Source organism: Sciurus carolinensis, chromosome 10 (assembly GCF_902686445.1).
Source record: "Sciurus carolinensis chromosome 10, mSciCar1.2, whole genome shotgun sequence".
Lineage (NCBI taxonomy): Eukaryota > Metazoa > Chordata > Mammalia > Rodentia > Sciuridae > Sciurus > Sciurus carolinensis.
Window position 1 is genome coordinate 86,659,091 of NC_062222.1, and position 16,498 is coordinate 86,675,588.

Below are 16,498 nucleotides of genomic sequence, written 5' to 3' on the forward strand. Positions count from 1 at the left end.
TGTTTACTTGGTAACATTACTCTATTTTCTCCTTTTCACTTTAGTTTTAACTTCATTTGAATAATTATTTGATTAATTTTTGTCTGCAAATTACATGTGAGCAGACCCCTGTAATTTGCTCACTGTTAAATCTGCAGTACTTAGAATAGTATCAGTAGGGGGTGGGGTTTTAGCTCAATGGTAGACTACTTGCCTAGTATGTGTGAATTACTGAGTTCAATTCTCAGCACCACATATAAATAAATAAAATAAAAGGTTTATTGACAATTAAAAAATATTTTAAAAAAAAGACTAGAATCAGTACAGTAATACATGTATATACCAATATGTCCTTACAGGTTATATTTGAATAAATGAATAATTAACTTCTGCTACAACATTTCTCATACTGTATTTCAATGATTTGGTTATGTTCCTGTTTGTCCAGCAATAATGAGTGACTTGAGAGCAAGGAAATAGGAAGTATTTGATGAGACATTTTAGCACAAACATTAGGGTGCTTAACAATAAATTTGGGAAAGTTGTAAACAGAGATTTCTAGGGTCCATGACTCAAGAGATTCTTTCAGTTGATTAGGATGGAGCCTAGGAATCAGTATTTCAGCAAATCCTCCCAGTAATTCTGATTCTGGTTGTCTTAGCACTACACTTGAAGAACATACATGGAAGGCTGGGGAGATAGCTCAGTTGGTAGAGTGCTTGCTTTGCAAGCACAAGGCCCTGGGTTTGATCCCCGGTACGAAAAAAAAGAATGTAGATAGAAATAATTTCAATCTTGTATTTTGTTGATCTAGTCTTATTCTTTTTTTTTTTTTTTCAAACACTAGCAATTACTGGCCAGGATACAGAACATTTTTTCACTCAAGGTAAGTTAAATTTTAAAATTATTTTATAAAGATGGTTTGCCAAAATATAAGGAGTCGAAATGCAAGTCTCTTGTGCTTTTTGCCAATTTGGTGTCTATAAAGGTGGTGCCTTTATTTTGAATTCATTCTGTTGGGTTTTTGTTGAAACAAGGCTCTGCTGACCCAATCGACCCATGGAGTGATGTTTGAGCTGTTTTTCCTTTTAGAAAAAAAAAAAGTGAAGTAACAGTGGAGTACTACCCACTTGGTACTAAGGTTGACCTCATGGAAATTTTCTTGGCAATTTTAGGAAGCTTTTACTGCCCAATTTTATGGTGGCATTTCTGTAGACTTACAAATTATGTTTGATGACACCATTTATGTAGCTTTTCCTAGCCACCGGAATAGCTTGCTTAGATCAATCATAGATATAATTAAAGGAATTATGAAAAATCTTGTCCATTTGGGGTCCTTAACCTAAAGAGAAAGTCATATGTCCCAACACCATCCTCCAAACTTTCAAGCTAGGATAGCAGAGATACAATCCCTAGAAAAGTGCTCTTTATTTCTCTTGCTGACAGAATGTAGCTAGAAATTAGTTAAATGTACCTGGATCGTTGACCTTTCTCAGATACTTAACTAATTTTACAAAGTGGTACTACCTCTCTGGGTATTTTTAAACTTCACTATACATTTAGTTCATGATTATTCTGAATAAAATGTGCTTTCATAATTCACTAGGGAATTTATTTGCAGGATGCAGCAAAGGAACCTAAGTTCCATACATGTTCTTAATGGAAATCTAGTCTTCTATTTGGGAAATTTGCAAGAAAAAAAAATACCTATTAAAGCAGGGTATTACTTAAGAGTCAGTCCAGCAATAGAAATAGTTGGTGGTTTACCTCTAATTGCTTGGTAAAAGACTAATAAGGTAAAACAAAGCACAGAAATTGAGAGGAATTTTGTGATTAGCCCACCCCCGCCCATTTCAGCTCTGGCAATGGGAGCACTTGCGGGCTTCATAAGACATTTAAATAAACCTGTAACTCCATACTAGAAATGTTCACTTACTACCTACCTTAAGGCCTATTCTGTGGCCCTACAGCATTTCCCTTTCAAGGGGACATGTGGTTACACAATCAGGTCTGGAGGTGGACTGGAACCTTCATGATAAACTGCAATACCTCTAAGAAAGCTGGTTGATGAGATCAATTTTCTTCCAACTTCAATGTGTATCTCTCATCAAAACGTACCTTGTGGTGAGCCATCCATGTCTAGCAGAAACAGACTCCCAGGAACTGGTGGTCATGGGAGGCTGTTTCAGATAGCTTAGGAGTAAGTAACCCTGTATGGAATGGCTCACCATCTGAGAATGTGCTAATTCCCTAAGCAAATGGCTTCCCTAACTCCACTCCATCCTGTTTCTCACAGAAGCAGCCCCTCCTGGTCCAGGCCCCTTTACCTATATGACTATACATAAAGGTGAAGGTGGGGCTCTCCATCTTGTTGGAGGCCAGATCTGGTGTGGCCCGATCTGCCACACCCCCTTCCAATTGAAAAGATTATTGGCTCTTATGCATTTATTGATTAGATAAGTTTATTAGTAATTAATTGATTTATTGCCAGCACTGCATCCTCTGGTAGTTAACTCTTCCCTCATCCACGCTGGACCTGGCCGAAATGCCTGTAGTACCTTCTGAATTGTTCACTGATGTGGAAGCCAGTATTACTTTTTCTTTTTAGTTGTCCATGAACCTTTATTTTATTTTATTTCTTTATATGCTATGGTGAGAATCAAACCCAGTGCCTCACACATGCTAGGCAAATGCTCTACCACTGAGCTACAACCCCAGCCCTGGAAGTCAGTATTTCTAACAAGCTCCAAGGGGATATCCATGATGCAGGTTTGCAAAACACACTGTGAATCGGAATTTATGAAGAAAAATAGAATTTCCCAGGAGTTTTGACCTGAACTGTCATATCTTTCAATGATCAGTCCTAACCCTTACCACTCATGAAGCATTCTAGAGACTCTGAAGCTGCTCCAGAATTTGAAATTCAATGCCAATTAAATTAAGAAACATTTTCTAGAATGCAGTCAACAGGCAAGAGTAGTCACACAAGTACTTTAAAGATAATAGCATGTTGATCCTGCTTTTTGAAAATCTATCATATCCTGGGGGGATGATCCATAAAAGACAAAGTCATAAGTAATGGGGAATCTCTGCAGAAATCTCCCAAATGTAAATGAATCATAGTCTTCCCAGCTCATTAATACCTTTGTTCTTAGAATGTGGGGCCCGTCCAGACCTAATAACACTGTCTGAAGAGAGAATCATTGGAGGTACACTAGCTGAGGAGGGTGACTGGCCATGGCAAGTCAGTCTACAACTCAATAATGTCCACCACTGTGGAGGCATCCTGATCAGTAACACATGGATCTTGTCGGCAGCCCACTGCTTCAGAAGGTGAGGTCACCTCTATCCATTCATCTAGGAACAATTAAGGTAGATAGGTACTTGAAGACTCCAATCACTACCCTCAGGACTAATCATGACTGGATGAAGCCAGGAAAAAAATAAATGCAAAGAATATGAGTGAGTCTTTTCTTCCTGTTCATTAAAGCCGAAATACTTTTTCTTCTTTAGCTTACTAGTTTACTATAGTTCTCAGTTTCAGATAATAGTGTACCTGTCATTGAAAAGAACAAAGATTTATATATCAGAAAGTTTAATTTAAATTCTAACTATGAAAACATAGAAAATTTACTGAAAAACCCTATGTATCACATTTTTTTTTCAAATTTTGAACAATACTATTATGTATGTCTTAGTGTTGTTGGTAGCATTGAATATGTTGATATAAACATATATTAAATATTTGTGGTAGAAAATGCGTACATTATATCATGGAAGCTGATCAGTAGACTGACAGACCTAGAGACTACTCAGTGCCATTAATTTGTCCATCAAAATACTGTATATCTATGATGAGCCTAATATTATATGAGCCTATATTATAGAAGCACAAGCATAAATGAAACACTACCCCTGCCTTCAGGAAACTTCATTCTAATGTTGGAAGGGGAATGTATACACACAAAAAAATATGATCATTTATAATGAGTAGTATAAATAAAATAGATTTAAACATCTTACAAGATTTCTTAATTGAGGGGACTAAAGACTACTTACACTAGGGCAATGAGCTTCGAATGGAAAATAAGTTGTATAAAGTTATCCTATTGGTATTAAAAGGTTACACTGCTCATACTGAAAGACTTTAGACTTTGGCATTACAAAAACTTGATAGTTTCAGCCCTACTCGGGCATCCTAAATCACAATAATTGGTGGAAACTAAATTTAGAAAGATCACCCAGAAAAGTGATGGTGAACTCAAGTGTGCCCCGACCATATTTATTCTCTTCTCAGCCTTTTTCAATAGCTTGTCACTGTCTCAAATCCACATATTTTCCACACACCCAAGGCCTTCCATGTCAAATTAATCCAAATTTATTTTTCAAAGCATCTGACTTCACCCTCAGGATAATAGCATTTTTCATTTCTCCTGGACTTGGCCTGTGTTTCCCCACCTATGAGCACTGCTCACCCTCCTGGTTTTTCCTGAAATGTTAAAATCTCTATTTCTTCCTATTTTAATTCTGTGAGATTTTCACAATTTCTCAGAAGCATTATTCAGATTTGAGGGTACTGTCTTTTAATACAGCACCCTTTTAACAAAAGCATTTATTAAACCAAGATGGACTAAAAGTTAAGACTAGTGTACAATCTGAACCAAAGTTTCAGGACAGCACAAATTATTCTATACTTTTCTTATGCTATCTTATAACTCAATGTTTATAGATGGTAAATACATTTGAAATTTATTTTATATAATACTTCAAGCATTACACAATTTCTGATTTAAATTGGCAGATTCATTTAGCTTTATCCCGGAAAACACAAGAAACAAAATTCTCAAAAATATCACCATTGCCACCTGAAAGGCTAAAGAGAAAGAATGTCATTAGTTGATTACAATCACACCCTAAAATGCAAATGCATGAACTTAGCAGGATAAAACTGGACTAGATTCTAAGCACTATTCAGACCTATCAAAAGTTAAATAAAGGATGTCACTATAATGAGAGCCACAATTATAAATATCATCAATAATACCAAAAAACTCGGGGAAAATCTTTGAATTTTGCAACCATGAATCCTTCTATTTACTACCATGATGGAACCACTAGAGCTGATAAACTATAAGAACCATGTATTCATCCCCTCCCTAAAGACCTCATTGTCACTTGAGAACCATCAATGAGGATTTGTTTGGGGCATAGCCAGCCCTACAAAAGGACATAGAAGTGATGAAACCCTATTAGAGAGAATTAATTAATTGTCACCTCTTCTGTGAAGTTTTCCTTGGGACTCTCTTATCTTCCTATTCTAGTTACACAGAAATATTCTTATCTTTTATAGTAGTCTTTGTGATTTATGATAGTATAATTGTCTCAGTCTCCTCCATTTGTATGTGACAATTCTCAAGGACAGAGGTCATAATTATTTAGAATTTTACTCCCAGATACTCATACTTTCTTTATGCAATGTAAAGCAGTTGCTTGTTGAGCTATAATTATTGAAAATCACAGCTATGTTCATTGAGTGCCAAGCACAATGTTTGGCATGCTTACTTGTTTCGTTGATACTTAACAGCTGTGTGAGATATTGTTAATCAAGTTTTATACATAAACCAAGAATCAGAGATATTAACTAACTTGCCATAAATAATAATTTTAATATGTGATATAGCCAAGATTTAAATCTAAATAAAACTGGTTCCAAAACCATGTTCTTATTCATTTACTAGAAGGAAGGAAAGGAGAGACAGAGGGAGAAAAAGAGAAAGGGAAAAAAGAGTGAAAGAAGGGTATCTTTTGAATCTCCCCAGTAAGGACTCTGAGCAAAAGAAGTTGAATGTAAAAAAAAAATCACGGATTTGCTTGTTTTTAAATATTTTTTTCTTCAGAATCTTTAAGTAGGTTTCACTCTTACACAGGCTACTGTTCCTTATAAAAATATTTCCTAGACATATAATCCTTTTTTGTGTTAACTCCACTATCTAAACTCCAAAATTCTTAAGTTATTATTGGCTTACATGCTTTCCAAACATCTCCATCTTCACTGATCATTCAAAAAGTGTTCCAGTTTCCCTCTTCACCATCATTGGCATTATTCTCTTGTTTTTTGTTGCCCTTACTAACATACATTAGATATTCATTTTTAACTACTATTTCTTCATTACTAATGAATTTGATTATTTTTTCATATATATAGAAGCCATTTGGGCTTCCTTTTCCATAAATTACCTATTAATATTTTGCCCATTTTATAATGGTTTTCCTGTCCTTTTATTGTGGGTTTCCAGACTTTTTTGTATATTCCATAAAAAAATTTAGATATTAAATATCGCCAATATTTTTTCATGGTTTCTCATCCATATTCTAAACTTGTCTGTGGTATATTTAATTTTGATTTAATAAAATGCATCCCTTTTTTACCTTATGGTATGTGTTTTTAGGGTTTAACTACTGGATCACATGATAATTTTATGTATTTTTTATGTTAGTTGTACATTTTTTATGTTAGTCCTCTCTCTCCCTTCTTTCCCAATATATATGTACATATATACACATATATCTGTATGTACATATGTATATATATACACACACAGTCGTAACAAGAAGCACACTTAATAGAAAAAGGTCATTCATCTTTAATAAAACAAAGATGTCCCTTATCATCACTACTATTTAAAGCAAAAGAAAAGGAAAAATAAAGATTGAAAGGAAGGAGTTAAAGCTAAAATGGCTGTTACTTTAGACTTCTTTTTTAAATATCTTTTTTTTTTTTTAGTTTTAGATAGACACAATACCTTTATTTACTTATTGTGTGGTGCTGAGGATCGAACCCAGTGCCCCACACTTGTAAGATAAGCACTCTACCACTGAGCTAAAACCCCAGCCCTACTTCAGACTTCTTGGTTTCTTGAATTAAAGGGTACAGAAAAGGGAGAGGTCAAACAGATTTGTGTTATGTTAGTTATCAGCAAAGTATTAGAATATGCTCATTGGAATAGAAGAACAACAGGTATTCATCACTCCAAGACGTGTTTTCTAAAGTCTTTCTTTTGTTTCTTTAGGCAAATAATCATTTTATCCATTTGCTCTGCAAGTAAATGTGTTAAACACATTCACTAACTTATAATGCAAGAATATATAGCAAAGAGATATTAATTAAATAGTTTCTAGATGGTGGGCATTGGCAAATTCAAAAATCCAAATATTTGAAGTACTCACAAATTTCCTATTCAGATAACATGATTTCATATTTTTTCAGCTACTCTAATCCTCAACAATGGACTGCCACCTTTGGTATTTCTACAACATCTCCTACGTTGAAAGTAAGAGTAAAATCTATTTTACTCCATAATGACTATAAGACCTCAACTCATGAAAATGATATTGCAGCTGTGCAACTTGAGAGAGCTGTAACCTTCACCAAAAATATCCATAGGGTTTGTCTCCCAGAGGCTACCCAGAATATTATACCTGGTTCTACTGCTTATGTAACAGGATGGGGTTCTCTAACTTATGGCGGTGAGTGTCTCGGGAAAAATAAAACAATTTAAAAACAAAACTTTGTTATTATGTAACCTTTTAAAGTTAGGAAGTGTTGAGGACAGATTCTACCAACAGAACCAACCTGTATTCTAGTCATCTTAAACTCTGGCTAGCTTAGTGTCCTCAGTAAAGCATAGCAAAGCTATACTGGTAGAAATTATGCAGAATTCTCAAACATAGTACTGGGTAAATGTAAAAGAAAGTGATAAAGAAACATTAGTTCTTAAACAATTCAGAGATTCTGTGGAACTCCAATGGTTTTTCTATAAGAAAACAAAAGGTCCTGAATAGTTATTATCTAAAGACTTGAACAACCTTAAAGTATCAACTACCCTTTAAGGTATTCTGGGATGAAATGAATTTTGCTACATGGTAAGAAACTCCATGTATGTATAAACATCACTCATACTTGCTTGTCAAATAAATAAGGTGTAAATTAAAATGAGGACATCATGAAAGAAAAAATAGAACAAAGGAGAAAAATAAGAGTTATCAGCCAGGGAATGGAAGGATAGTATCAACAGTTTTTCTCTGGGATTTTACCTGGTTGTAGATTGTCTCTCCAAGATATAATAAAAAGTCACTTGCCCCAGAAAATATTGCATTGTGTTCTTTTGGTTCAAAGTAACTTGGAATAACAGGTAAAAATTGTGCCAGTCATGGAAAACTATAACTAAACTATTCTGAGGGAGCATCAATATAAAATGGATTAGTTCTTTAGGTTTAAGACCAGACTGATTTCTCTTTTGATGCTAAATTAAAGGTTACTCACTCTTCATGTAATTTTCCAACCCAGAATCCATCAGTGGATAATTTAAATGTTATCATTCAATTTTAAGATAGCAAATTTGTTTGTTTTCTAAATGTTTAGGAAGTACTCAATCACAAAACTAACACAAAAAACAAAAAAAGGAAAGAAAAATTCATCTGGCTAAAGGGTTTATCCTTCTTTATGAGAATCCTTGTTTGAAAGAAACTCCTATATACATCCTTAGATGCCTACCTAATAAATAGGGAATAATGTTGGGAGTGCATTTGTTATTAGTAACAAGAGTTATTAATTTATATGTCCTGAGGGTGATATTATTTCTTCTTTTCTACAATATAGGCAACACAGTCACAGATCTACGACAAGGACAGGTCACAATAATAAATAGCAATGTATGTAATGCACCAACTGGTTATAATGGTGCTGTCTTGTCTGGAATGCTGTGTGCTGGAGTACCTGAAGGTGGAGTGGATGCATGCCAGGTAAGTTCAAAACGATCTTATCAATATCATCATCCAAGGAGCTGTTAAGTATTTACAATAGTATGCCATTCTGCTACAGGCATAAAGGTAACAGTTGCAATATACATCCCTATCTAAAAATTTATGATTTGAATTTTAGAGATAAAATTATCTCATGAAGTTTGTCTATCAAAAAACATTAACTTTTACATTTAAATACTGCGAAAAGTTAAGTATACCACTATTGTTCCCAGCAGCTAGGGAAGCTGAGACAGGAGGATTGAAAGTTCAAGGTTAGCCTCAGCAACTTAGCAAGGCTTAGTGAAACCCTGTCTCAAAATAAAAAAACAAAAAGGACTGGGGACATAGCTCATGGTAAAGTGCTCCTGGGTTAAATTTCCAGTATAAATAAATAAATAAATAAATAGATAGATAAAGTCAACACTATTGCTCGGCATGGTGAATATAGTTAATAACAGAGGATTATATCCTTCAAACTTGCTAAGAGAGTAATTACAGATGTTCTCACCAGATAAAAATGTTAGGTATTTGAGGTAATTAAGATGGTAGCAAACTTGATTTCATTATTCCACTTTATATTCATAAGTCATAGCATCATTTTATACCCCATAAGTGAATATAATTATTGTCAATTTAAAAGTTAAAATAATCATTCACTTAAGGTTCATAGAGAATAAAATAAAATTTAAAAATAAATAATTCTTGAAGCTAGAAAATTTATACAAAATACTAATCATTTGAGTTACAAGAGTTCTCAGAATTGTGTAGTGGCACAAATATAAAAGAAAAGAACCTATTGGGATCTAGTCTGTAATTTTTTAACCAAATATGTAAAAGCAAACAATAAATATTAAATTGTCACATTAAAATAATTAGAGTAAATTTTTAATTCTAAAATTTTAATCAACTTAGTTAAACTTAATTGATGTGATTATATCTTATAATAGATTTTATTCTTCCATATGAAATTTGAGTATAACTTATAATAGATTTTATTCTTCTACCTGAAATTCGATTCCATATAGTCATAGGAACAACTACTTAGTGTCAGAAAATAAATATTCTTTTAAATATTCTATTTTATTGAAGAATCTACTACTGTTTTGCAGCATGAATTGCATATACAAAGATAAGTTTTATTCTTTATATACAATGTTACTGACTGGCTCTGGGGTTGTAGCTCAGTGGCAAGAGTGCTTGCCTAGCACTTGTGAGGCACTGGGTTTGATTCTCAGCACTGCATATAAAGAAATAAAAAATAAATAAAGGTTCATTGAAAACTAAAAAAAAATTTTTAAATGTTACTGACTTTCATATTTAGCATTCACAGTCTTCAAAATGTAAATAAGAAATAGTACTTAAGTTTATGCAAATACCCCAATCCACAAATACTTTTCTCAAAATGAAATGTTTTGATCAACTACAAGTTGTGTGTAGATGGACAAGATCTGTTTCTGTTATCAAGATGCCATTAATTATCCACTCAGTCCTTTATTCCCTTTAGGTAGAAATGTCCCTGTGTTAGGGAATATTTCTTGATTGCCTTCCCCTTTCTCTTTATTGCTAGCCCTGTAACAACCAATTCTCAAGTTCCATGCTAGCTTTCCAAAGAATTCATGTAATAACACACCTCCACACCGACAATCCCAGAGCGTTGTTTCAAACTTACTTAAGGACATATGTAAGATGTCAGGCCTCTTTTACTTTTGCTGTCCCTTAACTTCTGTGTAGGTAAATTCTTCTCTTTCTTTGAACAACAGTTCAAGTCCTAACTTGTGAAAATTTCTCCATGTGTTACACTCCAGGCCTCACTAATTTTCAGCTGAAATACTATAATGCATAGAGTCTGCCTCAAAAAAAAATTACAGCATTTTACATAGGAGTTTATGAGATCCTATTCATTTCTTTCATTATTTCATTCATTAATGCAATCTTTCATTCAAAGACACTGCATGAATTACTGTGCTCGCAGTGCTTCCTTGTTCTCAGCAAGTCTATGGTCTAGAAGAAGGGACACAAGCTCAAATATCTACAAACAGTGAAGCTGGCTAGCTACAGGAAGAATTACATGTCCCTTTTGGTTTGGCATTTGCTTGTCCACTGTTGATAAGGCAACATGCAGAAAACTTTATTGTAATATATGAATATGCCAAAATGAAAACCTCTATTTTGTGTAATGTGCACTAATTGAAAAGAAGAGTAGGAAGGAAGGACAGATAACTGCAAAAATGCAATGATAGAAAATACTGGGAACTGGTTAACTAGAGCATGCATACATCATCCAAAAGAGGGAGGTACTAATCAGCTCCATACAGTACTTGCCACACAAGCTGGTGATTCACACACTGAATCTTCTACCCATCCAGACCAGTAATTAAACAGGTATGTAAGAGCCAACTACTCAGAGAAGTCAAATGAGTAGCTAACTTTTCTAGACGCATGCTTGGTAATAATAGCTGACTTTTATTAGTACTGACTACATGCCAGGCTGTACTTGAAGTGCTTTGTGTTTTAAACTCATTTAAACTCATAAAATTATTTATTGATAAGAAAATTGAGGCACCGAGAGTTGTTAAATAGCTTACTGAAGTTCACATAGCTGGTAAGTAGACAATTTGAACACAGGCTACCTAACTCCAAAGCCCAAAGAATTAATCCTGTATGTAAGATGTGAAAAATTTGTCTCCCAAACCAGATTATTACATGTATAAATATTTTCTGGTTAATTGATTATTATAAATGACTAGTAAATATCTCTTAAGGAGCGTTTTATCTGTTGCCATATAAATTTCTTTTCAATTATTCACCAAAAGAATATGATGATATATTATGTATCACATCACACAGAGGGCTATGGATAGTTAAAGAAATGAGACTTTTAAAAAACTCGTTCATTTAACAAGTATGTCCTTAGAATTTTGTGGGCTGCAAGCTTAGGTTGCAGCAGTGTCCAGCATAGGTTTGCTCTCTTCCCTAATGGAAATTACAGAAGAGCTGGGAAAACAGACACTGACGAGTATCATAAATGCAGGGTGTTACAGAGAGGTGCACCTACAACAAGGAATGCTGACCTGTGGGAATAAATCCAAACAGGCACACAAATGCCTGTGTTATTTTATGGAATAACACAGAAGTAGTGACAAGATATACACACAATGACTGATTATGCTCAAAGCTGGAAGTAGGGAGAGTCAGGAGGAAAGGAACAAGTCAGAGTAGTGTTCCTGTAGGACATTAGCCTGATCTGAGTAGGAAACAACCAACCAGCACCTGAGGGAGTTCTGGAAAATGTGCTTCTCATGTTCTCAGACTTGCTGAAGGGACAACTTATATACTTAAAGGATTTCAGTAATTTGTATGACTTGGTATATTTCAAAAGGAAATAGATTGATTTTGTTTCTATAAAGGATATTACTTCCTCTACTGCCATAGAAATAAACTCAAGATTTGGGGTTTGTCTTACTTAAGTAATCAATCATTTTGTTTCCTACAGGGCGATTCTGGTGGCCCACTCGTACAAGAAGACTCACGGCGGCTATGGTTCCTCATAGGGATAGTGAGCTGGGGATATCAGTGTGGTCTGCCAGATAAACCAGGAGTTTACACTCGAGTGACAGCCTACCGTAACTGGATTAAAGAACAAACTGGAGTCTAGTGTAATAAATGCATCTCTGAATGCAGGTGTACCTGTTTAAAATTCCAAAACTTTAATTTTCAACTGAAAAAGAAATTGCAAGTGTCCTATTTTAACATCCTGTTGCATAAATATGATTTAACAAACACTATTTAATCTTTCTTTATTACTATGGATTTTATATTTTCCCAAGAAAACTATATGGATGTTGCATAGTACTGTGACTGTGTAACAGGAGAAACATTGAACAGTTGGACTTAAAGATTTTATTATAGTTGTTAAAAGTGCTAGTAGTGAGAAAAACAGATACCTGAGAGTATATACTAGAAGAACTTGGTAAAGTCTGAAGGGTCAGAGGGGTGTTCTCAGAGGAAGTCTCATTGACACTGATAATTGAGCAGTGTATAGAAACTTGCAAAGTAAGAAGTAGCAGAATAGTACTTAAGACAGAAAGAACATTGTGAGCCAAGAAAATAGTATTTATTTAAAATTTAAGGTTATTGATATTTTATAGGATGTGTAAGCCCTAAATTTTAGATGTGAAATCACTGTATAATCCTATAGTAATCTTAATTATCCTGTAAGAGCATGCTGACACAGGAAATATCTAATGAATTTTAGGTATTTCACATCAAAGCTAAAATAGGTCAGTCCTCAACTAAGACCAAAAGATATATAAATAGTTTTGATAATGACTAATATTAAAATATCTTCTACCTAAAAGAGAAACTATATCTCCTATAGAGGAACTGAGGAAGTGTACCTACACAACCTTTCAGGCACCTTTACGACTCCATAGTACTTCTTTAACAACTAAACAATAGTAACTTTAAGAACTAGAGATTTGATTGTCAGGAAGGATTTCCCACTACCAACTTCCCACCACTGACAGTTATTTTTGAGAGTAAAAGGATGTTCAATAGCCAAATTTAAATAATTAATTAAAAGTTAAATAGGAAAGAGGGGGGAAAGTTGGTTTGCAAAGAGAAAGGTTAAATAGCTTAGTACCAATAAAACTATCTTGAAAAGGTTCTGCCTCCTCTCTCTCTCTCTCTCCCCATCAACCCCCACACCACCACCACCACCACAACCACTACCACCATGACCAAAGAGTATAAATTAAATAAAATCCATTAAAATTTAATGGCACAGCAATCCATATAATCTGAATCACAAATGTTAACTGAGTTTTTATGGGCTCTTAGTGCAGCTGAAGCTTCGTTATCCGTGATCATCCAAGTGTCAGAGCTTCCTCCTAGAATTAACTACATATACCTGAGAATCAGACCAGTTCCAGGAATTGTGATGAAAACTTTTTGCATCTCGATATAATATTGTGAAGAGACCTACATTAAAACAATTTACTTTTAAAGAAAAGGAATTGAAATGTAACCAACTCGTGGTGGAATGTACAAACAAATCTTTGGTACACTTTATTTCAAATAAACTCTTTTACAATCTTTTCTTGCCTAATTATTTATGGAAGTCATGATTACTGAAAGGCAATTCAAAACAATTTATTTAATTATTTCTCTGATGAGAAAACTCTAAAGGCTTGGCACTTTCTGCCACCTTATAATCAAGCTCTATAACTGAGGTAGGTGCCAAGCCTGACACTCCCTGGTTGCACCCTGCGAGGACAACATTAAACTGGCAATTCAGAGCAAGCTTTAAGGGGAGGGAGTCTGTGCATGGGTGTGTTTGTGTGTGCGCGTGTGCACGTGCCCTCAGATAAAGACGTTTACTTCTCCAAATTCAAAGCTGTTTAAAAGTATTTAGAGGAAATTGAACAAATTCAATTATTTACTGAAAATTATAAAAAGTTAGCAAAAAATATATATGTGTATATATGTTTACATGTATGTACAATTATGAGGGATATTTGAAAACCAGAAAAACACTATTGTAAAAACTTTTCTTTTTTAATGTACTGATGAGGTTCCACTTTCCTCACACGTAAGTGACTTCATGAAGTCAATTTTGAAGATTTGTGAAAAAGTGATGGTTCAAATTGTTTTTTGAAAAATCATTTCTGAAAACTCATAGAAACTTTCCAGCAGCCTAATTTAGTTGTAGAAAGGCTTATTAATACCAAGAAGAATCCATTCATCATATAGAGAGCATAGATATTAACCAATTTTTAAATGGCAAATAAAGTGAATATTTGATATTTAAATTGGGATTAAAATAGTGAACAGAACTAATGAAAAGAGAACTAACCAAGAAAGTTTAGAGCAAACAATTTGACTATGTATTATACTAAATGGAAGTCTTAATTACAGTGTATAAATCATTCATTTAAGAAGTGTATTGAGTTGTACATGTTCCAGGCTCTCTATTAGGCCACAGTGAAATAAAAATAAAACATATTTCTTGTCCTTAAGACACTCAGAGCATAGTGTTGTTGATAAACATATTATGCAATGTTTAATATAATGTAAAAAGTGATAAAGAGTTCTACATTTTTTTCAGGAAACAAAAATAGGGGAAGATCCTAAAAGTCTAGTAGAAAATATATTCAGTTTATAATAAAATAAAAAACGAATCTTGCAGAGCATCAATTTGCCATCAACCATGACAATTACCCTGTAGTTAGCAAAAAAAGGAACTAAGAATCTCTCAGATTATGAATCTAAATTGTACACAGGTTCTGACTTTCACTATTCACTTCCTTTTTTCCCTTTTTTTTTTCAATTTCCTAAATATGACATGATTCAGAGACCCAAAATAGAACTATCACTTTACAGTTTTTACATGTATACATAATCCAACCCTCAAAAACCAAGCCTTTACATGTTAAGCAGTTTGACTAATCTTCAGTGGGGAAAATGGGTCATATTTCTGGTAGTTTATTTCTATAACAAGTAGTTGTCTTTTGAAGAAAGAGGTCCATTATTATGGAAGATTTTTATTCAAAATCTGAATGATCACCTTCAGAAATGGTGAGTAAGCCTTCTGCAGTCAGGTTAGATTTAAAATCATATCATTTCCAAGGTCTCTTCCCATTCTAAGATGTTACCCATAATAAGCAAATAGTTTTAAGGAGAGTAAGATCTCTGCAAGAATGAAGAATTTTAGAATACTGAGACATTCATTTGCTCATTTGTTCATTTAATCTGGTGTACAACTGCTGAGAGCCACCTATGAACCATGTGTGTGAACTGAGTGATGTTCCAGCCATTAAGCAGGGAAGCCTGCTCTAAGGAACTCCCAGTTAGAACCTACTGGTTCAAAAACGTCTGATTCAAGTGACACCAAGTCTTAGCTCACCACTCAAGCTCAAGCACAGTCTTCCTGAGATGGGCGTAGCTTGCCAAATGCCAATAGCTTGTTTACTGCAAGATCTCTGCCACACCGGCAAATACACACCAAAACAAAAGTACTCTCACTGAAAGCTTGTCCCTCCTTACATAAAGAATTGGGGCCTTTTTCAGTTGTTCAGTTCCAGTTCCTGTCAGGACTGGAAGATCCATCAGGCACTCCGCTTTTTAAATTGAACTTTTGGCTTTACCTCTAATCTTTTACCAATTATTTCAGACTTCATTTTCTCAGGTAGCTTACACCTTCCAAACAGGAACCTAGTATATCAGGGTGCTGGCACTCCATCATACAACCATGAAACAAATCATCTAAGGAAATCAAACCGATCAGAATTTGAATTGAAAACAATACATTTTAGAGGAAAAGGAATCGGAGTGAAATTGAAGAATTTATTTAAAAAAAAAAAGAACAGTTTCCAGGGCTGCATATATCTTCAATCACATAAATTAGACTAAAATTACTGATGCGATAAAAATTGGTTGATATGTTAAGAAAGTTTTTTTTCCTACAAAATTCATCCATCTATCCATTCATGTAGTTTTTCATTCATTCTTAAGTTTATTTATTAAGCGCTTTTGAACACTTATCATGTGACAGGCACCATTCTAGGCTACTCAAGATGAGCTCTAGAAAAGAGGAAGACAAAGGAAAGAGCTAGGCTCAAGGAAGGACCTCAGGTGACTACAACTTTGGTAGGATTGGGGAACACAAAGAAGTGTGGAGCCAAACTAAGGGGGGAGAAAATGGTAGTAGATGAGGCAG

The 16,498-nt window shown here is 34.3% G+C and overlaps 1 protein-coding gene across 1 annotated transcript in view; it reads left to right on the top strand.

The window, feature by feature from the left end:
* Nucleotides 1-12,436, top strand: part of LOC124995078 (transmembrane protease serine 11D-like) — a gene marked incomplete at its 5' end in the record, with an annotated part of 30,436 nt that extends 18,000 nt beyond the window's left edge. The window contains 5 exons of the mRNA XM_047567523.1: nucleotides 827-865; nucleotides 3,135-3,312; nucleotides 7,247-7,506; nucleotides 8,639-8,781; nucleotides 12,275-12,436. Of these exons, the coding sequence (XP_047423479.1) occupies nucleotides 827-865; nucleotides 3,135-3,312; nucleotides 7,247-7,506; nucleotides 8,639-8,781; nucleotides 12,275-12,436 (782 nt within the window). The remainder of the gene's footprint in view (nucleotides 1-826; nucleotides 866-3,134; nucleotides 3,313-7,246; nucleotides 7,507-8,638; nucleotides 8,782-12,274) is intronic.
* Between the last annotated feature and the right edge of the window lie 4,062 nt (nucleotides 12,437-16,498).